Raw genomic sequence first — 27,630 nt, forward strand, 5'->3', positions numbered from 1 at the left:
TTAACATACCAGGAATAAAACATTACTATTTGCATTATAGATGTATAAAGTTACTATTTAGGAAATATTTGAAAAAAAATTATTATGACTGATAATATGCACTACATAGTAAAAAATAAACAAATATAATATAATAATAAAAATATATGCTTATTTAACAGAATTTAATAAATATAATAATATTCAAAATTATATTTGTACTTGCATAAATATATATAACAAACATAATTTACACCAAAAATATAATTTAGAATATTTTAATTTGTTATAAGTTATATTTTATTTATTATAACACTACAAAACATACATAAAATAATAAATAATACAATTATATGTTAAATTAATTGTAAAAAAAAAAATTAAATGAAAGATTCTCATTGAAAAAAAGCATAACAGTTAATGTGCAATTATTTTTGCTACTTTTGCAGACACTACATTTAATATTTTTTTTCGAATATTACATTCAGTAAACAACCAGTAATTATGCTTTAGAATGTGCCAAAGTGCGTCTCTGTAGAAGATGAGATTTCTTTACACAAATCAACGTTATTTGACCAAGGGTGCCTAAATGTTTGCATTAGACAGTATATATTACTATTACACTATATACATATATTAATAATCAAATCATATCAAAATACATTTGTCTGAATAGCGCCTCTTACTACTGATGTCACAAAGCAGCTTTAATCGAATCCAGTAATTAAAATATTAGCAAAACCATAAAAATCCTGGTGACGGAGCCCCATCATTCCAGAAAACACAGTTCTTCCACTGCTCCACAGCTCAATGCTGGGGGGCTTTATACCCCTCTAGCTCACACCAGGCATTAGACAGCATGGAGCCAACAGGTCCATGTTTACTCTCTGCTCCTGCAGAAAGTCCTATTCTATTGGATGTACTTCTCCTCGACAGGGACTAGACACACTGTGTGTGTGTGTGTGTGTGCGCATTTGTACATCTGTGCAATGCAACTTAAAGTAACCAAATGTATTTATTAGTAGGGGTGTCCACAAACATTTGGACAGGTATGTATGAATGTATGTATATGATGACACATTTGAATGAAGGTAATACAGTCACACAAATAACACTGTAAGTGCGGAGCCCTGAACGCCTCCCTCTGAGCCGCACCATTTAGTTTCATGTCTGCTGAGGTTGAGTGAGAGTGTGAGGCTCGTGTAACACACTCATTGTTTCCAGAGGTAATTGGATACTGAACAAATCCCCCCTCTCTCCGCAGTGCAATGTACCAATCTGTGCTCTACACGAGCCGAGAGGAGCTTGAGAGAACAGCGTTTCATCTCAAACACACGCACCTACACACCCACACACAGTCAAACACACCCACACACACACGCCTGCCCGCAGCACCCCAGGCGAGACCGTTAGAGCAATAAGGACATCTGTTCCATCAGACATAATCATCCAATCATCCAGTGAGAGATCTGCATATGCAAAAGAGCCTTAAATGATGCATCAATCAGAAACACCTGCAGGAGAAAAACAGCACTAAAGAAACAGCACACATGCCTGTACTACAGCACACACACACACACACACACAGGGCATGACTCATATGTTAGCTGGCTTATACCGTTGACCAGAGGCTAAACTGGCCTTAAGTGCATCGCAATGAAGAACTGACACCTTTAGATCTTTTGTTTAAAAATATGAAATTATTTATTAAATAAATAATAAAGCTTAATAATAATATACGCTTTATATAGCTTAAATTTATATAAACAAGTGAGCGAAACATTAGCAAAACGAATAGAATTGGCCTGAAGTGCATCAGAATGGAGAACCGACCAACCTTTGGTTCTTTAAAATAGACAAATAAATAAATAAACAAACAAACAAACAAACAAACCCAATTATCTCAATGATGATGATAATAATAATAATAATAATAATAATCTATTAAGCTTAAAAGAGCAAACAAGTTGGTGTGGTGCAATCGATAACACCACTACCTGCCAGTGAGCTACCACACCATGTGGGAGACTGGTGGGAGACACCAATAAGAGTCCTTGGGAAAGACTCCTAACGCTACATTTGCCCACCTCTGTAATACGAGTAACCATGTAAGTCGCTCTGGATAAGAGCGTCAGCTAAATGCAGTAAATATAAATGTAAATTAGCAAATTTCATAGAACAGATAAAAAGTTAGTAAGTTAGTTTATGAAACAGACTAAACCAAAAACCAGGAAAATAAAACATGTAACAAACCAACAATACAAGACTAGTAAAAAGCAAAATGATATAAATTAGAGAGATAAACAACAGGAAGCAACAGGAGCTAAATGTTTCTGCATTAAGCAAAAAAATGTTCAAACTCTTTCCAAAGCTGAAGACCAATAATTCAAGTGTTCCTGTTCACATAATATGTGAAAATATACTATTTCTTAAAGAGTAATATAATATTTTAGTACGTAGCCATTCATACATAGTCTGACTGTACTGATCAACATGACATTAGCATCTAAAAGACAACATTTTTTGTTTTGTTTTATTTGTTTGTTTTTAATATTTAAAAAAGGAGTCTTGCAGTCTTTCAGTTTGACTTACCACCCCGTCACAGTTTTTTTGTTATGTTCTGTCTATAAGTAATGTACTCTTGCTTTAAATGCGACATCATTTGAGCATTGCATTACTTTGCTCATTTATTTATTTCCCTTGTTGCTTTTCATGTTAGGTTGAGTCCATAAAGCTCACCCCAACCACCCCGTCACACAAAATAATGGGGGCGTTTTTTTTTTGTTTTGTTTTTTTTTTGGGGGGGGTCTACAGTGCACCCAATAATACAGTGAGGCATCAAGTACAACATCTGTTAAACTACTTATTTTTCAAATGCTTTCAAAGCAACATAATACAATCATAATCATCTCAAATATGAGGCACACTTACAAATACACTTACATTCTGCAATGTGTGTGTGTGTGTGTGTGTGTGTGTGTGCGATAGGGGCTTTGTTCGACTGCTGCAAGCAAAACAAAAGGCCACTTTCAGCTGAATCAGCAACAGCCTGATAGTACAGTCTGCTGCGGGTCATCACACACACACACACACACACACACACACACACACACAGACATTCAATCCAATCATGGAAGAAAACACAAGCATTCCAGCAACACACACACACACACACACACACACACACACACACACACACACACACACACACACACACACAGAGCAACACACTGCTTCTCATTACGTCCCTGAAAGCAAAGCGGAAGCCTGTTTCCAGCCTCACTGAAGAAGCAGAGCTAAATCAGAGGAACGTGAGGAACGGGAAGTAAACCTGACATCATCCGACAACATCGTCGTCAACGAACGAGCTGATTTCAAGACTTCATCCTCACACCATTCCAATTCATATTAGGCTTGACTCTGAAATGAGCTCGGATTAAATACTGAAGTGCTGGAGAGTTGAACAGGAGAGTTACTCAAAAAGTGACCACTCCAATGAGACTACCTTACTGAAAGAAGTGGTCTCAACTAGGGCTGGGCGATATGGTAAAAATACTATATCACGATATTTAAAGACTTTTATCATAATACATATAATCACAGTCTAAACACATCAGTAGCAGCAGATTCTTATAAACTACTATTCAGATCCTCTCCTGTACTGAATACAGTGATTTCTACTCAACATCTGCTGCTCTTCATCTAATGAACCCTTCAGTCTAATCACACTGTCTGTAATGAAACCTGCAGCTGATCAGTAGATGTTTATTAAGCACTAACTGTCTCCTACATACGATTAGAGAAGCTTATAATTATCACAATATCAAAATGTATCACGATACGATAAAATATCGTCATATTGCCCAGCTCTAGTCTCAATACACATTACTATACTTCACCACTACATATGGAGGAACCCAACAGTCCTTTACAGGACCTTGTTTAGAAAGCAACAGCCAATCACTGTAAAGATCATTTAGACAGCATGGTTTGAACACTGTATATGAATAGTGCAGATATGGGTATATACACCAGTCGGCCATTACATTAAAACCACGTGAGGTTAAGTGAATAACATTGATGATCTGGTTCCAGTGGCACCCGTCAGTGGGTGGATATATTAGGCAGCAAGTGAACAGTCGGTTCTTGAAGGTGATGGAGGTGTTGAAGCAGGGAAAATGGACAAGCGTAAGAATCTGATTGGATAGAACATATCCAAAACATTAGGCATAGTCTGTTCCCAGTATGCAGCTACCAAAAGTGGACAGACAACCAGTGAACTGGCTTAAAACATGGTCAGGAGTGCCCAAGGCTCACTGATGCTCATGGAGGCCCCACCTCTAAACTTACAGGACTTAGTGAAGGATCTGCTGCTAACACCTTGGTGTCAGATACCACAGCAGGACACCATTAGAGGTCTTGCGGAGTCCATGGGTCCAGTGGGTAAGAGTGTGTTTGGTGGAATGAGAGGGATGGATACAATATGAGGCATATTTATAGATATAAATAAAAGAGATAAACAGTAAAAGGCAAGAGGAAGCAACAGGAGCTAACATTTGATGAGCTGCATTAAGCAAAACAATGTGACAATAATCCAAGTGTTCTGGTTCACATAATATATAAAAATATACTATTTCTTAAAGGGTAATATAATAATTAAAAAAAATATATTAGTACGTAGCTATTTCCATCTGACTGTACTGATCAACATGACATTAGCATCTAAAATATAACCTTTTTTGTTTTGTTTTTGTTTGTTTATTTTCATTATTTAATTTTATTATTGTTACATTTATTTACATTTACATTTACAGCATTTAGCTGACGCTCTTATCCAGAGCGACTTACAAGGTTACTCATATTACAGAGGTGGGCCAATGTAGTGTTGGGAGTCTTGCCCAGGGACTCTTATTGGTGTAGCGCAGCATAGTCACCCAGACTGGGAATCGAACCCCAGTCTCCAACGTAGTGTAGTAGCTCACTGGCAGGTAGAGGTGTTATCTGTTGCGCCACACCAAGCAGGATTATGTTAGGATTATATATTTGCAAAAAATTTTAGTCTTTTAATTTGACTTTTTATGTAGGTTTGAGTCTATAAAAGTTTATAAAAGATTGAGGCAGGTGGTTTTAATGTTATGGATGACGGTGTATAACTTCACAACATCAGCAATCTCATAAATAGAGAATAAATAATAAACATATGGGGTTTGGTTCCAAATATATTTCTTTAATATTTTCCCATGGAATCAGTTTTTGGAAGCTTTGCATAAAAATTAATGTCAGAGCCAGACTATGATTAATTTATAATTACAATTATTATAATTTATTTAAATAAAGTTTTAAAAAGTTCTTACGCTGATTTATATGCAATACCCTAGTGTGCTTCGGAATGAAACTCAGAATACACAATGTTATTTTATTAGAAAACTTAAAATAATCACAACCAATAGTGGTAACCGTATACACCGGTCAGCCATAACATTAACATCACCTGCCTAATATTGAGTAGGCCACTTTTGTGCCACCACAACAGATCTAAGCATTCGAGGCATTGACTTTACAAAACCTTTAAAGACGTCCTGTGGTGTCTGGCACCAAAAGTAACGTTAGCAGTGGATCCTTGAAGTGCTGCAAGGTGGGACCTCCAAGGATCGTGTGAACAGGTCTTGGGTCTCTTGAACCCTGCATACCAGGAACACCCACAAGACCGTAGATGTTCTGACCAGTCGTCTAGAACTTCACAGTTTGGTTCTGATGTCTGATGTTTCAGAGTCATACGCTTGACCATTTTTCCTGCTTCAACACCTTCATCACCCTTTTGAACGGACTGTTCACTTGCAGTCTATCCATAGGGAGCATGCTGTAGCAGCGCTGTCCAGGGTGCTGAACCTCAGTGGGATTTCACACTGTAAGACCGTACTGAAAGGGCGATCTCCACTATAAACCTTTATTATTTTAACTTGTAATTATCAATATTCACTTGCTGCTCTACCCTTCACAGGTGCTGATCTACATCAGGTACATCTATCCCTCCCAGAAACCAGGTGGTGTTGCTTACTGAAATACTGAACTTCTCAAAAATAAATGTGCTGAGGATGTAAAGTTTGGATCATCCTTTTTTGCTATCTATATTCCATTTATCCTTTATCTGTTTCCAGGAATGTAGATATCCATAGCTGGACAAGACAAGATAATCTGTGTTTTTCACTTCACCTGTTAGTGGTACTAATGTTATGGCTGAAAAAATATATGCTGTGGTTCAGCTCACTGCTGTAAACAGTATTTAAACATTTTAAGCCAATTAGGGTTCATCTCTTCTTCTCAGAAACTAAGTGGTACTAGGTGGTTGCTATGGTATCCCAGTGGTTGCTATGGGGTCGCCTGTTGTTTGCTGTGGTGTTGCTGGGTGGTTGCTATGTAGTTGCTATAGTATCACAGTTGGTTGATGTAATGTTGCTAGGTAGTTGCTAAGGTATCCTGGTGGTTGCTATAGGGCCGTCAGGTGGTTGCTTGCTGGTTGTGGTGTTTCTCGGTGGTTGCTATAGGGTCGTCAGGTGGTTGCTGTGGTGTTGCTGGGTGGTTGCTATGGAGATGAGTCATGGTTGCTAGGTTGTTAGAGGGTATTTGCTATGTAGTTGTTCTGGTATCACAGTTGGTTGATATGATGTTGCTAGGGGGTTGCTATAGTGTCCCGGTGGTTGCTATAGGGTCGTCAGGTGGTTGCTGTGGTGTTGCTGGGTGGTTGCTATGGAGATGAGTAGTGGTTGCTAGGTTGTTGTTGGGTGGTTGCTATATAGTTGTTATGGTATCACAGTTGGTTGATATGATGTTGCTAGGTGGTTGCTATGGTATCCCAGTGGTTGCTATGGTAATCATCAGGTGCTTGCTATGGAGATGAGCAGTGGTTGATATGATGTTGCCTGATGGTTGCTATGGTGTTGCTAGATGGTTGCTATGGTTTTGTAAAGGGTAAGGACTCTTATTGGTGTGAAGATTATCCATGTCTTTCACTTCACTGTTAGTGGTGTTAATGTTATGGCTGAAATAATGAAGCTAAATCAATCACAGTCTTTTGTTAACCAGTAAGAATCCTGTAAAAGTTACATTTGTAGTTATAAAAAGCTAAAGCTGTGGTTCAGCTCACTGCTGTAAACAGTATTCACTGCTTTTCCTTTCCTTTTTTAAGCCGATTAGTGTACATCTCTCCCTCCCAGAAACACAACACAATTGCTTAAGCAAGCATGAAACTCCTGCGCTCTGCAATTAAACCTCTGAGCGCAAACAAAGCAATACTAGCAATTATGCCCTTAACACAATTTCCCCAAAAATGAATCAACACTGGCATCTAGTGGATGTGTAATGCCGTCTTAATGGCGTTAATCACAGCCTACAATTTATTTCCCATTTTCACTTAATTGGATTCGATGAGAATAAAAAAAGCTATTCCGGAAGCAGGCCGAAAGGGGGCACGCAGGAATAAACTGCAGAGACCTGGGAGTAAAAAAAAATAATAATAGAACTAGGTTCTGAGGAGTGTTCTTGCTCTGCAAGTTGTTTTGGAGTCTAATATCCTGCGTCTCACGAAGCCCTGTTCGATCTGCCCACTCCGGTTGGCTTAGCCATCCGTAACCTCCCCTCTCCTCCGCAGCCCGGAGAGCCTAATAGACAGCAACCTCATTTCCCCTCCTGCATCGTATGATGGATGCTTTCTCAACCAGATCTGCACTTTGTGAGCTGCTTATATTGAGACTCGCGTCTCCTTCAAGATCAGCCTTCCCCAGCCAACGATGGCTGCAGTGGCTGTAGCAGTAATAGGCCTCTCTGGCTCTCTGGCTCTCTTTCTCTCGGGGCTGAAGACCATGGCCTTCACTAATGCCTCATATGCTGACCTCAGGGGACACACCAACAGCAACAGCAAATGATGCTGGGCACATGTCCATGCACACAATGGCCCACCATTCCCAAGACATACCACCCCCCCCCCCCCCCCACCACCACCCCCTTATCTCAGAGTTTACTGAGATAAGTGAATGGCTGTGGCTGGAACTTTCAGATCAGATTCAGGGACTGGGCAGAACAATGCAGTAAATGATACAACTGGTTATACTGGTCAGTTATGATGGCTACAATGGCCTTCACTGGTTCCAACAGTGATTCTCACTCCCAGGCAGTTGCTAGGCTGTTGCAATGTGGTCAGGTGATTGCTATGATATCCTATATGGTTGCTTTGGAGTAGTTAAGTGGTTGCCAGGTGGTTGCTATGGAGATGCATAGTGGGGGCTGGTTGCTATGCAGTTGGTATGGCAACACTACAGCAACCATTTAACGATTCCATCGCAACCCCCAGGGATACCATAGCAACCACCTAGTACCACCATACAGTTGGTTGATATGATGTTTCTAGGTGGTTGCCATGGTGTTGCTAACTGCAATACTGAACTTCCCAAAAATAAATGTGCTAAGGATGTAAGGTTCAGAGTATTATTTGCTATCTGTATTCCAACACTGTATCCGTGTCCAGTCTCATTTTCACGGCTGGACAAACTACCACACCACACTACACCATTAGAAGTCCTTGGCTACGACCCAGGACTCTACATTATCCTACCTGTACAACATGACAACACTCTGGATTCACATGCTTCTCTCATGTTTAACATACCTTCAACACAATATCGCACAAATTCACCCCCCAAAGCTCCCAAGAGGGTTAAAAGGTGTATAAGCACCTGAATAATTCATGCTAGTTCTGGATCCCTGCTTCTAATAATGAGTTTTTAATATGACGAAGGCCCCTTTTGGTGCCAGGGAGGCACCAGTTCGGCATCAAGGGCCTTCGTTTAATAAGCAGTACTTCACAGCCCAGGCTACAGAGTAAATTAGGAGAATATGAGCTGTACTGTGATCTGTGACAAAGGTCAGTTAAAAGGTACATGCTTCACATATATGACTATTTGAGGTTTTCCAAGCATCCTTGTCATTTGTAAAGCATGCAAAGTTAACCCATGAAGGCAGCATAGGTTATTCATGGGTGCTGAAACTGCAATGTCAGCCCTTTTCCTTTTAAGTTAACCAAGAACCCTTAAAGGACAGCCTACTCTAAGCTAATGAACATTTGTTTCGTATGGCTGTATCATGCGTGAATGGTGGCATTCTCAATCACTGATCACTGGGAATTTTAACTGGATTCCGAACTTTTACCTCAATCCAAAACATAATCCTGGCCCTGAAGATCAACTATTGGAAGATCTATAAGGGGCTATCCAAGTAAATTAGCACTGCCAATGAGTTATCCACTTCCCTATCCAACCACTACTGAAATAATGGGGAAATTTGGGGTGTAGGTCTGGTTCTGGATATTTACATTTACAGCATTTAGCAGACATTCTTCTCCAGAGTGACTTACTAAAGAGCTTCCCTATTTACTCAAGAATAACCTCAGCTAGTTTGAATAGACTAGAAATGTTAAAGATACCTCTCATCTTAGATACTACTATGGAGGCCATAGTACTCTTCTCTTCGCCTGAGTACTCTCAGAAGAGGAGGGTCTTCAGTCTGGGTTTGAAGACAGCAAGCGTTGGACTCTGCTGTTCGGACACCCAGGAGAAGCTCGTTCCACCACTTCGGTGCCAGGACAGATATCTAAGGCCCACCAAGATTACAGCTGGATATTCCTGGTTTATAGGAACCCTCATTCTAAGGCACTTCATCAATAAGATCAGCCAAGTCATCTAATGCTAACTTTTTTCTATGCAGTGCCTAAATGTCTGGATTACTGCGCTCTACACTAAATAATCCACTTCACAAAACAGGCATTTATGTAATGCTATGAGCCGAGCAGCAGATTACCACAGCAGATTGCCACAAGGGCTGGCTGACAAGCTATTCATTACAGGCACAGGAAATTACATTGGCACCCTTAAAAAGTTTATCACGCAAAAGCTTGAGTGCAGGAGAAGCTGAACAGGAGAAGCCTGACCTTGTCCATGGAGCGTGTGTTCTTGGAGAGGAGAGCGAACAGATTCTCTCTGTAGGAGAGCAGAGGAGTGAGCAAAAAAAAGAGAGAAAGTCCATAAATTTGTTCTCCCGTGTCACATTCTTCCCTCCGACCCATCCCTCACTCTGACCGCTGTCACACACCTCCACCTTTATTCTGCGCTTTCATTCGGCCGGGATCGATACAGCCATTACCCAGGATATTTCTAACTGCTGTAACTGTATTTCAGGACGCAGGGGAAACGAATTATCTCCCTTTATTTTTAAAAATTGCTCGACAGTTTGACTTTTGAAGTGATGGCGTGAAGAATACAGGGATCTTGTGCAGTGTGCAGTGTGTGTGCTACTCAGTTGAACACTATGTACCCACCTGGAAACTATCAGGAGTTTGCATTATAATGTGTATTTGATCATCAATAGCACTGTGTGTGAAGTTAGTGCCCTTGTGAAGTGCTTGATTTAATACTGAAGTTCAACTCTGAACAGAGAGAGAAGAAAAGAGAAGAGAAGAAAGGAGGTAAGGAGAAGAGAAGAGTTAAGAGGAGAAGAAAAGAAAGAAGAAAAGGAGAGGGGAAAAACAGAAGAGAAGAAGAGAGAAGAGGGGAGGAGAAAGGACAGAAGGAACGAGCAGAGAGACAAAGAAGAGAAGAGGAGAGAAGAGAAGAAAGAACAGGGGAAAGAGATGAGAAAAGAGAAGAGAAGAGACAAGAAGAGAGACGAGAAGAGAACAAAGAAAGGACGGGAGAGAGGAGAAGAGAAGAAGATACTATTAGAAAAGATATGAGAAGAAGAGAAAAGAGGAGAGGAGAGGAGAAATGACAGGGGGAGAGAACAGAGAAGAGAAGAGAAGAGAAGAGAAGAGAAGAGAAGAGAAGAGAAGAGAAGAAAGGACAGGGGGAGAAGAGAAGAGAAGAGAAGAGAGGAGAAGAGAAGAGAAGAAAGGACAGGGGGAGAAGAGAAGAGAAGAGAAGAGAAGAGAAGAGAAGAAAGGACAGGGGGAGAAGAGAAGAGAAGAGAAGAGAAGAGAAGAGAAGAGAAGAGAAGAAAGGACAGGGGGAGAAGAGAAGAGAAGAGAAGAAAGGACAGGGGGAGAAGAGAAGAGAAGAGAAGAGAAGAGAAGAGAAGAGAAGAAAGGACAGGGGGAGAAGAGAAGAGAAGAGAAGAGAAGAAAGGACAGGGGGAGAAGAGAAGAGAAGAGAAGAGAAGAGAAGAGAAGAAAGGACAGGGGGAGAAGAGAAGAGAAGAGAAGAGAAGAAAGGACAGGGGGAGAAGAGAAGAGAAGAGAAGAGAAGAAAGGACAGGGGGAGAAGAGAAGAGAAGAGAAGAGAAGAGAAGAAAGGACAGGGGGAGAAGAGAAGAGAAGAGAAGAGAAGAGAAGAGAAGAGAAGAGAAGAGAAGAGAAGAGAAGAAAGGACAGGGGGAGAAGAGAAGAGAAGAGAAGAGAAGAAAGGACAGGGGGAGAAGAGAAGAGAAGAGAAGAGAAGAGAAGAAAGGACAGGGGGAGAAGAGAAGAGAAGAGAATGAAAATGAAAACATGAAGAAGACATGAAAAGATAGAAAAGATATGAGAAGAAGAGAAAAAAAGGAGAAGAGAGGAGTAAGGTCAGGGGGAAAACAGAAGAAAAGAATAGACAAGAAGAGAAAAGAAAAGAAAATAAGAAGGGAAAGGAAGAGGAAATACAAAGAGGAGAAGAGAAAAGAAGGAGGAAAGGACGAGGCAAAGAGCTGAGAAGAGAGGAGGAGAGAAGAGAAGAGAAGGAGAAGAGAGTAACATGGCCTTGGTCAAAAATGCATCTGTACGGTTCTCGGGGGCCTCAAACGCCTCTTTAGAACCTGGATATCCACCTTAGCATCACAGAGCTGGAAACACTTTCCTCTGAAGTAAAGATGGCTGCCCTGGAGCTCTGTGGAGCTGAAAACGGTGTTGGAGGAGTGGAGGGGTGAGGGAGCGAATGTGTGTTTCTCCACTGATGGAGGCTCAGCTGACTGACAGCGGGAGATTGAAGCTGCTGGAGCTTGACCGTGTTTGTCTAAAAGCCAAACGGTGAAATTAATCGAGCCCGTCATTCCCACTCCTCCCTCCTACCTCTGCAGCGGCCTACTGGAGAAGACCACTGGCCTGAGTGACAGCGCCATGCACCCAATCGCCTCACACTGATCGGGGTGGGGGGGTGGGGAACTACTGGGTGGCCATGTCAAATTAAAAAAAAAAAAAAAAAAAAAAACACCAAAGATCTACAGAGAAAGTTTCCTGCTTTGTTCACTGCACAGCTTTCGGGTACAGTCCAATCATGTAAGAACACTTGGAAACGTGGGTACAGTGAGCAGGGAAAACTGACCCCTGATCCTATCTGAAATGGATGAGATTACATCCCATAGGCCTCATTCACCAATATTCTCCTAAATGTGCTCTTGAGCAACAAACAAAAGTCTAGATCAGATTCATGATGAGTTTTTAAATCACAGCTCTGCTCTTATAATAATGGATCCTCCACTGTCCTTATCAATATCAAATAAGAAAACACTGTAGGTCAGAATCTTCATGAAAACTGTAAGAAAAAAATAGTACGTTTAAAGAAGAAATGTATTCTTAAGAACAGTTCTAAACAGCCCAATGACCTTGGAGGGTTCATTCCCAGTCTTATCATGCCCCTAAAGGCCTATTTACCTGCATCAGGTGTGGTAAATCACCAGGACCAAGATTGGGCATGGGTCTATTGAGTGCATTTGGATTGAATGTGTTGGATGTATTGGGTATATGGGAAGTCTGATATGCATTGGGTATAGAGGGTGTATTGTGAGCTTTATGTGTTTGGGATTAACAGTATGAGTATTGACTGTATTGGGTATACCAAGTGTATTGACTGCACTGGGTGTATTGAATGTACTGACTGTCCTGGGTATGTTTTGACTGCATTGGGTATGCTACATTTATTAATTGTATTAGGCATACCAAGTATACTTACTGTACTATATCTACTAAGTATATTGATTGTATTGGGTATATTGAGTATACTGACTGTACTACATCTACTAAGTGTATTGATTGTATTGGGTATATTGAATATACTGACTGTACTGGGTCTATTAAGGGTACTGATTGTATTGGGTATACTGAGTATACTTACTGTACTATATCTACTAAGTATATTGATTGTATTGGGTATACTGAGTATACTTACTGTACTATATCTACTAAGTATATTGATTGTATTGGGTATATTGAATATACTGACTGTACTGGGTCTATTAAGGGTACTGATTGTATTGGTATACTGAGTATACTTACTGTACTATATCTACTAAGTATATTGATTGTATTGGGTATATTGAGTATACTTACTGTACTATATCTACTAAGTATATTGATTGTATTGGGTATATTGAGTATATTTACTGTACTATATCTACTAAGTATATTGATTGTATTGGGTATATTGAGTATACTGACTGTACTACATCTACTAAGTGTATTGATTGTATTGGGTATACTAAGTACACGTACTGTACTATATCTACTAAGTATATTGATTGTATTGGGTATACTGAGTATACTTACTGTACTATATCTACTAAGTATATTGATTGTATTGGGTATATTGAATATACTGACTGTACTGGGTCTATTAAGGGTACTGATTGTATTGGGTATACTGAGTATACTTACTGTACTATATCTACTAAGTATATTGATTGTATTGGGTATACTGAGTATACTTACTGTACTATATCTACTAAGTATATTGATTGTATTGGGTATATTGAATATACTGACTGTACTGGGTCTATTAAGGGTACTGATTGTATTGGGTATACTGAGTATACTTACTGTACTATATCTACTAAGTATATTGATTGTATTGGGTATATTGAGTATACTTACTGTACTATATCTACTAAGTATATTGATTGTATTGGGTATATTGAGTATATTTACTGTACTATATCTACTAAGTATATTGATTGTATTGGGTATATTGAGTATACTGACTGTACTACATCTACTAAGTGTATTGATTGTATTGGGTATACTAAGTACACGTACTGTACTATATCTACTAAGTGTATTGATTATATTGGGTATATTGAGTATAAGGACTGTACTGGGTCTCCTAAGTGTATTGGCTGTTTTGGGCATACAGAGTATACTTACTATACTACATCTACTAAGTGTATTGATTGTATTGGGTATACTGACTATACTTACTGTACTATATCTAAGTGTATTGATTCTATTGGGTATATTGATTATACAGACTGTTCTGGGTCTACTAAGTGTATTGGCTGTATTTGGTATATTGAATATACTGACTGTACTAGGTCTATTAAGGGTATGTTTACTGATTGTATTGGGTATACTTAGTATACTTACTGTACTATATCTACTAAGTGCATTGATTATATTGGGTATATTGAGTATATGAACTGTACTGGGTCTACTAAGTGTATTGGCTGTTTTGGGCATGTAGAGTATACTTACTATACTACATCTACTAAGTATATTGATTGTATTGGGTATACTAAGTACACATTATGTACTATATCTACTAAGTGTATTGATTATATTGGGTATATTGAGTATATGGACTGTACTGGGTCTACTAAGTGTATTGGCTGTTTTGGGCATACAGAGTATACTTACTATACTTCATCTACAAAGTGAATACTTAGTAGATGAAGTATTGATTGTATTGGGTATACTTAGTATACTTACTGTACTATTTCTACTAAGTGCATTGATTATATTGGGTATATTGAGTATATGGACTGTACTGGGTCTACTAAATGAGTTGACTGCATTGGGTATACTGAGTATATATACACTGACTGGGTACTGGGTCTACTAGGTGTATAAGCTATATGGGTATACTAGGTGCACTGGATATAATGACATTGTATTGGGTGTACTGAGTATCCTTATTCTACTGTGTGTATTCATGGTACTGGGTGTGTTGAGTTTATTGACTATACTGAGTGTATTTGCTGAAGTGTGTGTATTGAGTGCATTGGTCATATTGGATATACAGTATTGGGTATATTTATAGGTGTATCTGAGTGCATCTGTGTGTGTGTGTGTGTGTGTCTGTGACTCAGTACCACAGTGCTCTAGGCCCTGTCAAGGAGGACTCTTTATTACTTCAGCTTCACTTGCTGCCAGCACAGCTGACCCCAGCCAAAGGTGGAACCACTTTCATTTGGCCTTTCAGGTAATACACAGCCAGGTGACGTACACTGCCTGTCAAAAGTCTGGGGTCACCTGGAGAAACATATTACAATGTTTTGCTTGGTCGGTTTGTAATACCGCAACATATTAAGGCCTAATCAGGTTTATTTAGAGGAAAACGTCATATTTCATATGCATTTTATCCCATTTTGTTATGTCAAAACTCAAACCACTGCTTTTTAAAACCACCTTTGGCCCAAAAGAGCTCTACTTCATGCTCGTAATAATATTTTGGAAAATAAAATAGTGCCATGATCAAAACCTGTTCTTCAATGAAGACACTTTGGCCACTCAAACTGCAGGACTACTCATTTTTTCTGATGTATTTGAAAAGTAACAGTGAGAAAGCTCATCCCAAAACAAGACAAGGTGCTGGACAGTGTGTAAAAGGCTGACAGAGTATGGCATTGTAGGAGAAACTACAGAAGTAGCTGCAGGTGTGTTCTGTGCTCCGGCTCAGAGGACGGTCAGCAAAAACACGACTGATTAATTTGAGTCGATACGTCTCCCTAACCCAATTATTCCTCACGTCCGTGTACCATCTGCCTCCTGCTGCACGTCAGCGGGAGTCATCCACATGTAGACTCCTTCCCCACAGGTAAGAAGTAATTATAAACCCAAAAAAAAGTGTCCTCCAGCTCCGAATGACCTGCCAGCTCTTGACTCAACATAATGACACCTATAATTCTGGCCAACCTTAGCAGATACAGTAGTTCGTTCAGTCAAAAGCTTTTTGGAGTCTGCATCTCAGTTCGGTCAACAATCCATACTGAGTTCAGCCTCAAAAACATTAGTAAATGAGCTGCAGCTGAAGCTGAAACACAGTGTAACTGGTGTTTAGTCTGTGGCTCCGCCCCTTCAGTTTGTTTATGGTTTATTTCCATCTGCAGGTAAGAGCACCTTCTATTACATGACTATCCCCTGACTGGGAAGCTTTTGCCAGTGAAGCACTGAGTGCTGAGGCCTTGCTGGGATTTAAACTTATGACCTCCTCGGACTTGCTGAGCAGCAGTTAGACCGTAGGGCCGGTCTAGAGCTAAGAAATTACACTACATAAAAGCACAGCTCTGAGAAAATGTACCTTTTCTTCTTGCATGGCTTCACAGCTCTACAGTGGAGCGACTGCCTGCTTGTCAAGAGACTCAGGAGGTCAAAAGCTCAAATCCCATCAACACCACAGACCTCCATGGTTCTGTGTAATTGTATGTAATGACATTGAGCTGATGCTCTTTATCCAGACCGACTTACAAGGTTACTTTTATTACAGAGGCGAGCCAATGTAGTGGATTTAAGAGTCTTGCCCAAGGACTCTTATTGGTGTAGCGCAGCATAGTTACTCAGACTGGGAACCTACTCTGGACGTATTGTTCATCAAACTGAGATGCAGCAGTAAAAATGTGAGTTTAGACTAGACTAAACCTCAAGCTACCTCAAGAAGCCCATTCATTTTTTTAATGAAATCTTTACAGTGTACAAATATAGATACTTGTTAACTGGATGCTGGATGATGTTGTGGTGTTACTTTGACTCTTGTGTTACTTTGTGAATTTCACCTCCAAACTCGGGCTGGTGTTTATCTATGGAAAACCGGAATCGATACATTTAATTCAGCATAATTCATTTCTCGGCCGCTGCGTCCACTTTGTATTCAGGCTGCCAAAAAGGTAAAGGTTGGGTAAGTGACAGGGGGAGCAACAGGCTCCGAGTCAATATTGATTCCCACAGAAAATAATGACTCAAAGGGCAGGAGGAACCTTTCCTGAAGACAAATGTGCATGGAGAGAATTACACAGGTTTTTGATATCCCCTTCCCCCACCAATAAAAATCATCCCTTATGCTGCATATCAGGCTATCTGCCGCTTCCAATGGATGAAATGAAAAAAAAAAAAAAAAAATCAATGCCATGACTGATTATTTGTTGTTGTTGTTGTGGGAGCTATTTTTTTATTGCATTGCATTCAGTGCATTGTGAAGTACTGCAGTAACATTTTAGTAATACTGAAGAATCAACGTTTATATTTTTAATAAACGTTTTTTTAGCCGGTGTGCATTTCTCACTCTCAAAACCTTTGTTTTTTGGTGTTTTTTAATATCCCTCTTTCTTCTCCATTTTGATTGATGCCCAACCCACCCTGTGGGATTCAGATCAGCGCTCAGAGAGACGGGTTTTCATTCCAGAGGGACGAGAAAGGAGCTAAATGCAACGGCAGCAAAACGGAATGCCTTAACCAAAAGAACTGATGTTAGTTGCTGCTGAGAGGTTTCAGGAGGGGGAAGGCAGGGAGCTTTGTGTGAAATCTGGCACATCAATAAATTGGAGCGCCTGGGGACGGAATATTTAGAAATATCAACATTGCCGAAGCTCGGAAATGCTCGGAAAACGCTTCCGTTTAGAGTTCAGCAGAAGGTTCGACACAAAAGCTGGACTTCCGATTGGTTCAGAATAAAAGCACTCTTAAAAATTAAAAATGCCATAAACGGTTTATTGAGAGACGCCTTAGAAGAACCACTTTTGCTTCCATGAAGTCAAACCCTATTTAGATCATAGAAACCCACAATAGAGATGTAGTGTATGTGCCAAGAAGAACTCTTAGAAGAACTCTACTAGACCTTCACTAGACTACAAATATGGATATTTATGGAACTAAAAGTGGTTCTATGAACTAGTTTAAAAAAGTTAATTTGTAGCACCTTTATTTTTAAGAATCCAGAAGATCCGGTTGGACTGTAGTCACCCAGCACACGGCCTGTTCACCTTACTGCCATCAGGCAGGAGGTACCGCAGCATCCAGGCCAGAACAAACCGGCTAATGAACAGTTTCTACCCACAAGCCATCAGGTTCCTAAACAAGCTGTGAACCTTTCACTAACACCACTGCACTCGGACACTTTATTATTAATACTATATACATCACTGCTATGGACAACAACATCACTAAGTCACTTTATACAACAGGAATAGACATAAACATACTTATATACCATACCAACATACCATAAACATATATTTAGCTCCACTCTCTCTCAGACTATACCTGTCTCATAAATGTACATATCAGAGAATTTCTACAGATCCCTCCTGTCTTTGTATATTCTGTATTTTGTGTGTATTTTGTATTTATTTAATATAATTTTTTAATAAACTTTATTTTAATATGTTTAGTATGTATATAGTTTTGTCCTCCTGTAGAGCATCAACCTGAGCCTCACCACAAGCATTTCAATGCATCAATGTCCTGACATGTTGTGCAAATGACAAATAAACCTGAAACTTGAAGCTTGAAACTTGAAGGAACGTGGGGGTGATTCAGGGGAAAACCTTGTATCTCAATTTTCGCCATTTTTTGTTTTTTACTTTTTACCATAATGTGGATCTGGCAGTTGTTTTCTACACTGTGTCAAAACTTCATGATGAACGGGTCAATACAAATGCTTCAAAATGACCTGAAGTAAAGTCTTTTTACATTGACGTCCATGGAAGGTTAGGAGGTCCTATCACAGGTTGTCCAACATCGGAAAGCATCTTTCGGCAACAAGAAACCCAGCGCTCCAGTCCTGAGCGCCACAGAATCAGCATTCAGAATGAAATGTTATAAAAAAAGAAAAGGAAAAGAAGGAATAACCTGTAGCCGCTCAAGAGCAGCAATCAAGTTCCTTACAGCGCTACAAATGAAATATCCCCTCAGCCGGCGTGAGCTGGAATTTGTGCAGATTCCGCTTGGCTATGCATTATCGCCGTGACTCCCCTCGAAAAAGGCGAAAGCCTGTCTGTATTGATACATAACACACAGGACATAAAGCGCTGACACAAGCATCCAGATCCAACAGAAAGGCGCAGAGAATACGGAAAGATAGACAAATACATCAGAAGCCGGCATGAGGAGCGTTAGGGCTGATTTAGAGCAGCAGTCGAGGCGTCCGGGGTTCACCCTGAGCACAGCTCAGATGGAGAAAGTTGAACTAGGGTTGAAAAACAAACAGCTTCTCAAGCCCATCTGCTCAAAACACACACACACACACACACACACACACACACACACAGTATACACACACACACACCCCCTCACACATGCAACACTTCACACCTAATTATCAAAGAGCACGCCTAATAGCCCCACCACAGCAATCAGCTGCGAGATGAAACACGAGCAGGTTGACAGGCCGTCGTCTCCAGCGCCAGTCGAATCCAGTCTGAGTTAATTAGCAATTCGACAGGTGACATTCTGAAGAGGAACGCTGCCGTGCAATCAGGAGAGGACTGAAAAGACAGCAGAACCCAGAAAAGCGCACATTCAGCTGAAGTCAACCTAGAGGAGTGTGACGCTCTCAGCTCTCAGCAGTGAAACACGGAGTCTAATATGAAGAAGAAGAAAAAAAAAATAAACAGTACGAGTCCCGTACGGAGTTCGCCCCCGGGCAGCCGCGCTCTCTTACCATTTTGGAGGACGCAGTCGTATCGATCTGCTGAGTGACGATTAAGACGGACATGCTGGTGAAAAAGAGCTGCTATCACTCTCTACCGTCTCCTGCTGATCTCTCACTTCCCCTCCACTTCCACACTAAATCTGAATGAAGTCTGGTGTCCTGGACCCCTGCCTGCTCTCCACTACAGGTCTCTCTCTCTCTCGCTCTCTCTCACTCTCTCTCACTCTCTCTCTCTCCCTCACTATTCCATTCAACACAGCTTGAGCGCTGGAGGGACTGTATTAGGTACAGTGTTGACAACATCATAAAAACATTAGAATACCAAACAGTAAAAACAAAACTATAACACTGTTACAATAATATTTACACTGCTGTAACAACAATATCTTTAAGACTTCTGTTATAACAGTAATAACACTATTACACTGCCGTTACAATATTTACACTGCTGTTACAACACCTTTAACATATCTGTAATAACACTAATACACGACTGTTACAACAATGCAATTACACTACTGTTACAACTACAGTAATAACACTATTACACTACTGTTACAACTACAGTAATATCACACAACTGTTACAACTACAGTAATAACACTTACACTACTATTACAACAATAGTTACACTGCTGTTACAACACCTTTAACATCTGTTATAACAGTAATCAAACTATCACACTGCTGTTACAACTACAATAATAACACTATTACACCACTATTACAACAACAGTTACACTGCTGTTACAACTACAGTAATAACACCATCACACTACTATTACAACAACAGTTACACTGCTGTTACAACAACAGTAATAACACCATCACACTGCTGTTACAACTACAGTAATAACACTATTACACTACTATTACAACAACAGTTACACTGCTGTTACGACTACAGTAATAACACCACCACACTGCTGTTACGACTACAATACTATTACATTACTGCTACAACTACAACAATTCTCTTCCCCCTCTTCCCTCACTGTCTCCAGCTCTGTCTTCCTCTGTTGCCCTCTCTCTCACTCTCTCTCACTCTCTCTCTCTCACTCTCACTCTCACTCCCTCTCTCACTCTTTCCCTCCTTTTCTTTCCTTCACTGTCTCTCGATGACTCTCCCCTCCACACCTCTTGTTCCGTCCATCACTCACTCACACTCTCTCTCTCTCTCGTTCATGTGTGAATCACTTATCCTCTTTCAATCATGCGTGAATCAGTCACTTAGTCACGAGGCTCCTGTCCTATGGCTATCACCTTCCCTAGGAAACAAGGAGTAGGGAGCAGAATCTGCTCTCTCTTTCCCTCTCTCTCTCTCTCTCTCTCTCTCTCTCTCTCTCTCTCTCCCTCGTTTAAACAGCTCCTACTGGGAGATATTTCACACAGTTCAGGCGTCTCGATTAAATTGGAGAGAGCACGAGTCACAAGAGGAAACACCCTGCTCAAACCACATCTCACCAACCACTCAACTTTATACACACACAGGAGATAGGAGGTCTCTGACCTCACAGTCATTGAGCTCACATTATCCACATGGGTATATTTTAATGAGATGCGTCAGGCGGTTTTGGGGAGTTCTCCAGTGTGTGTAAATATATGCAGAATCAGAGCTGTACTAAAAGTTACTGTTAAAGTGCAAGAGTGTGCAGATTTTCCTCCAGTATGAAACACGCAGTGATCCAACATCAGCAGAACACACTGTGTAGTTCAGAGAGGCCGAGTCAACACAGGGGGATGCATGGAGAAATGTGTGGGTAATGGACATCATGGGAGCTGTAGTGATAGACCATCCAAAGTTTAGGTAGGCAAACTATAGGGACACATACTCAGTAAATTAGAGTACACCAACCAGCCATAACATTAACACCACTGACACAACACTTAATATCTTGTATCTTGAATATCTCACCTAGCTACCCTAGCATATTAGCATCCCTCTTTTGAGATGCTTCTTTCAGCTGTAGTTTGTTTTGGAGGGTCACTTCGGTCATCAATAAAGATTAGTGACCCCGTTCCAGAAGCAGCCATGCTAGCCCACGCCATGATACTACCTCCACCATGCTTGATAGGTGAGCCTGTATGTTTCGGATCACGAGTAGCTCCCTTTCTTTCTCCACACATTGGCCTTTCCATCCCTTTGATGGATCACTGGACAGACAGAGAGACAGACAAACTGATAGAAACACTATGTGTCCAAATGTTTGTGAACACCCCTTCTAATGAACACATTTAAACAGGCACCTAGTGCTGACACAGATGTGCAAATGCACATGCAAGCTTGTACACACTTGTCTATTCCCTGTGAAGAGGTATTGCCAATGGAAGAGATCATAAACCTCTTGATAGCATGCCTAATAACGCCAGGCATGTGCTAGAGCCCCCCCCCCACCCAGCATTGAGCTGTGGAGCAGTGGTAGAGCTGTGTTTTCTGGAATGATGGTGGTGCTCCAATCCAATCCAATGAGGTTGCGGTTGGGTGGTGATCATCCAACATCCTGAATGTAATCAAATCCTCACTGCCTGTCTGCCAGAGACAGTTACTCCAATAAAAGAAGATAAACACTTTTTAATACCTTTGATGTCCCAATACATTTGTCATAGCGTGTAGCTAGACAGATAGACAGACCTGGCTGGGTAAGAAGTGGGAGGTGAAGGAGAGACAGTTGATAAAGGTCAAATAGAGTTTTGTGCAGAAAAACTGAGCTTTGCTAAAAGAGATGTGTCTGCTCCCCTGCTTGCTGTCAAAATCACCAACAATCAGCAGAGAGCAGATTCACACAGGAGAGGAGAGGAACGGCTGCCATTTGTTTACCGCTAACCAGATATTCAGCTCTCGGCTGTTTAGAAAATGTAGCATGATCTGATGGAGACTAGATGTACCAGGAATGAAGACTTCCTAGAGATACAGATAGCTTAGAGGTGAAAGGGTCAGTTGACGGCCTATTCATAGAACATACACTGTTGCCCCTCCCTGAAGCTGTAAACAAACTATAAAGCTGTGTAATGAGACTCAATACTTGGGGGGGGGGGGGACTTTGGGAGCTTGGGGTTGAGCTGCCTGCAGAATGAACTGTGAACTAAGAGCTCCTGCACAGTCGAGGACATCTCCAGCTCTTTCACAAGTCATGGTCAAATACAGAGCAGTGCTAGTAAATACACTGGACTAGTGGAACACCACTGGAAGGATACAAGGATACAACAAGGAAAGACTTTAGTTTGAGAACCTCCAGAGTAGCGACTAAAATATACATTATATATATATATATATATATATATATATATATATATATATATATATATATATACACATTATATATATATATATATATATATATATATATATATATATATATATATACATATATACATACACACACACACATTATATATGTATATATATACACACATTATATATATATACACACACATTATAGATATATATATATATATATATATATATATATATATATATATATATATATATATACACACACATTATAGATATATATATATATATACACACACACACACACACACACACACATTACATATACATTATATGACCTCTTAAATCCCAAGGTGTATTTTATCCTAAGGATTATTATTCAGTACATACATGAAATGTACTGTAAATGAATTTGTTATTTTTTAAGGTATCCAGAGAAACTCTGAAGACTTCTGGGAAATGAACAAAAAACTGTTTATGAGTTATTATTCATTCATTTTTAATGATGTTCCTTTGGTATTTTATGTTGCATTTCATGGTTAATTTTTTTATTTGAAAACACTTTTTATTTTTCTTCATTTTTCTTACTGAAAAACTGTTCAGTCTTATTATGCATCCCCATGGTCTTTAGGTAGATACAGCTAAACCAGACTACACTAGCTAAACTACGCTGAAAGCCTTGCATGTAACATTTATCATTACAGAAAATCTAGCACAAGCTTTAAAGTCGCTAGAGATGATTCTGGAGAACGACTGTTGATATCTGAACTCAACAGCAAGAGCGCCAAGAGAGTCGTGAATTTCCGACTCACTTCCAAATTCTTGCGAGTGTGAATTCTGCGTCATGCTGCTTTGCGATCAGCAGCCAGAGCCTGAGAGAGCGCAATTGGCCATGCTCTCTCTGGGTGAGTGGATCCAGAGCTTTCCTCCAAGAGTGTGTTGACTGCCAAGTGATGCTGCATTGACTTCACATGTTTTAAAAGAGGTATGTGCGTGTTCTAAACCTCCTAGGGTGAGGAGCTCTGCAAGTGATAGGAGGAGTCCTAGTAGATTAATAAGCAGGTGATCTAATTGGCTTAGCTAATGAATAAATGAAAAAATAAATAATAATATATATTTAAATAAGTGGCAATGACCGTAAACACAATGACCAAACATGGCATCCAAAATACACCAGCTAGTAGCCTCGTAGTAGTAGTATGTAGTAGCACACCGGATTCCGGTCTTGTCGACCATCACTAGACGTTTAATCCATGTTTAATCCAGAACAGACAAACATAAACGTCTGTGTTTAAGCATTACCTTAATGCTAACATACCACTAGGAATCCCACTGGGTCGCTAGCAGAAATGAATCACAGTGTAAAGTGGTTTAAAATGTATAGCTTGAACTGATGGGATAACTTTCCTGCTCATGGTTTGAGACTGGCGTAAGCAATGGAGACCTCCATCAGCCAGCAGCTCCTGGCTAACGCTCTCCATGGTGCTGAAACACCAGTAACATGCCCGGAACGATGGGCAGCGAGCCTGGGGAGAAGAGAGGGTTCAAGGCCTTACTCAAGGACCCAACAGTGGCAACCTGGCAAACCTGGGTACTGAACCTACAACCCTATCAGTGCCTAAACCACTCAGTCAGTACCACCGCTCTGAACCAGACTGGCCAGCACTGCTCGGAACCAGCTAAACGCCATGAGGCTTGATCTGTCCTGCTCGAGCGACTCAGAGGCTAAGCCAGACTGCACACTGACCAAGCCAAGACCAGGCTGCCTCATCAACAAGCCACTTATGAGCACTCCTGCCCCTCACTACCCTTTCCCTCATGATAATTGAACTGTAAATTTTACAAGCTATTCGCTTGATCCTGCCGTCCGAGTGGTTGTGCTCAGCCTTGCTTTACAGCCTCCTTTCACAGGAGGTTAAAGGCTCAGTGTTGACATTATTAGACCAATAGATCGATTTTAGGGTTGATCTGATGAACTTATGATTGTTTATGTAATGTAGATTACTGCAAGTTTATTTTGCTTAATTATGTTATGTGGACAGAAATATTGGGACATCTGCTCAATCACCCATTCACTGTTTCTTCTGAAATGAAAGAGTTTATCCTGCTTTGTTGGAGTGACTGTCTCTACTATCCAGGGAAGAAGACTTTCTAATGGATTTTGGAGCATTGCTGTGATGATTTGATTGCATTCATGAACAAGAGAGTTAGGATACTGGATGATCACCACCCAAGCTCATCCAAAAAGAATTGCACTGCTGCACAACTCAAAGCTGGGTAGCTACCCCTTTAGGCAAGGACCACAGTAGTGGCATTTTCATACCACCTGCAGCCTTGCAGCAACACCGATGCCAATCATAATGTGGCGGACAGCATGCTGAGAATGTCAAGGTAAACAGCAATGCGTAGGCCATGCCTAGTGTGAATGCAGGCTGATGGAATTATCAGTGAGTAATAAAAGCTGCTGTTTGTGTTCGATGGTAATCGAAGCTGAAAAGTAGTACACTGACTGATGGAGAACCCACAGTAAGATACATATAGGAACTAGCTCATTTATTTGACCCACATTGTAATCACCCAATACCTCACAAGCTTTTCCCAGGGCTCATCAGGTAGGCACCTACCTTCCGTCAGTGAGAAATGGATAGGTAGAGTAATAAATAGTCTATTAATGATTTATACAGTGTTTATTACCGAAGAAATAACAATTAATAAACGCACATTTTACCTATTTATAAACCTTGAGCCACCTCAACAGATCTGACCATTCGAGGCATGGACTCCACCAGACCTCTGAAGGTGTCCTGTGATATCTGGCAACAAGACATTAGCAGAAGTAAAGTCCTGTAAGTTATAAGGCGAGATCTCCACCAGTTATCCTTTCTTGAACCACTTCTGGTGGGTGCTGACCACTGCATACCAAGAAGACCCCACAAGACCTGCCTAATGTTTTGGAGATGTTCTGACCCAGTTGTCTAGAGCATCACAAGTTGGCTCTTGAAAACGTTTCTCAGATCCATACCTGCTTTAATGCATCACCTTCAGGAACTGACTGTTCACTTGCTGCCTAATACATCCAACCCTTTGACAGGAGCCACTGCAGACAAAGATAATCAATGGTTGTCACTTCACCGGTCACTGCACTGCACAGTGATTAAAGGTGGCTGATAATTCACTATTTTTCAGAGCATGCTAAACCAGGGATTCTGCCCATTCTGGCAACCTTAAACAGCAGCTAATGGTGTGGATTTATATACTATAGCTGAATCTGTGTTGCAGTCCTGTCACACACTACTGTGTGTCTTTGCAAAACACCTTTCCATTAGAAACCAGTGAGTTATGAATACTGAAGGTAATAGATGTGTTAGATTGTACAGAGGGGTCTCAGCACGACCATCTGTGAACACATGTCGAGCCAGCACTTTAACTCAGCCCAGACACACACACACACACATACACACACACACACACACACACACACACACACACACACACACACACACACACACATACCGGCACATACCTGCCTGGGACACTACAAACTCAAGGCCGTCCTTTTTGCTGCAATTTAAACAGACGCTTCTCTCAACCACAGAGGCCACCTTCAGAAGCAGAAGGTTCTGAGGTCCAGAGCAGCTGTGAAGGGAGAGAGAGAGAGCGCCCACTGTAACGTCTAAGACATCCTCTCTGCCTGGGTCTTCCGTTAAAGTCCTGTTTATTTAATTATTGAACAATGCCTCCCCAATTCCCCTGCTTCATGAGAGGGGGCCGGAGTGAAAAATGAACAGAGTCCCGGCGGCCTGCGGCACGGCTGAAGACAATTCCGTGATATTGCCAAGTTGGCTCGGCCTAAAGGAGGATGCACAGAGGCAGGAGGCAATGAGGCAAAGCCCTATTTATTGAGGCTGAGGGTGCAGTCCCACGGACAGAACATAATTACTACAGCTTTAATGGAACGCACTGAGTTACGATACTTTATGTAAAATAAATTTGGCCAGCCAAAGTTCAAATAATAGAATAGTCATTAATGGAGTGCAAAGTCATAGTGTGGTTTACTTAAAACCCTTTAAAGCCTAGTGTATCAGACAGTATTGGACACATATTGTTAGTTCGGAGACACTTGCAACATCCATGTGAAAAATAAATAACGAATTATCTTGAATAAATATTAAATAATATGAGAAAAGCAATAATAACAACAATATTTTCTAAGTGTAAAATTAGTTTAGCAACTCAAGGATTTAAGGGTTACATTTTCTCCTATATGTTAAAATGTAATTAAAAAATCTGCTTAGGGCAATATATTATATATACAGAGCTGAGTTACCTGAATTTCCAGACTATGATTGGCATAAAGTCCTAACAGCAATGTGAAAGACTAGTGGAGAGCCGGCCAAGACATGAGAGCTGTGATTGGCCGTCGAGGTTATTTCACCATAGTGATTCTGAATAATAACTTCTTTACATTATAATATACATTATAATAATTTCTTTGCATTATCTGAGCAGTTGCCATTCATTTATGCATTTATTTATCCAATAATTGGCCAAAAACATAAAAATAAACAGTGCAGTGTTAACGCTAGAGATATTTCTGGCAATTATTTGATTGTTGAACCCCTTTTCGTTCCATTAGGAATAATGCCTGTAATAGAGATGTGTGAATTAAGGTGCTTAAAGAATGGCAAAGAACATGTCCATCAAGAAGCAGCTTCCTTAGACCATTAAAAGGTTCTTCATTCTTCTTCACTTCATGCACAAACATGATTTCTT

General features: G+C 40.4%; 1 protein-coding gene across 4 annotated transcripts in view; it reads right to left on the reverse strand.

Annotated features, from left to right (window-relative positions):
• The window catches only part of dpp6a (dipeptidyl-peptidase 6a), a 461,345-nt gene that overhangs the window by 334,404 nt on the left and 99,311 nt on the right, over positions 1 to 27,630 (reverse strand). The window contains exon 1 of one of the 4 annotated variants that reach the window (XM_072679279.1): positions 19,635 to 19,648. The exons of the other annotated variants lie outside the window; for them this stretch is intronic. Within the exon in view, the coding sequence (XP_072535380.1) occupies positions 19,635 to 19,637 (3 nt within the window). The 5' untranslated portion in view covers positions 19,638 to 19,648. Of the gene's footprint in view, positions 1 to 19,634; positions 19,649 to 27,630 lie in introns of those variants that run through there. 4 annotated transcript variants of the gene reach the window in all.

The sequence above is a fragment of the Salminus brasiliensis genome, chromosome 5 (genome assembly GCF_030463535.1).
Source record: "Salminus brasiliensis chromosome 5, fSalBra1.hap2, whole genome shotgun sequence".
In the NCBI taxonomy this organism is placed as follows: domain Eukaryota; kingdom Metazoa; phylum Chordata; class Actinopteri; order Characiformes; family Bryconidae; genus Salminus; species Salminus brasiliensis.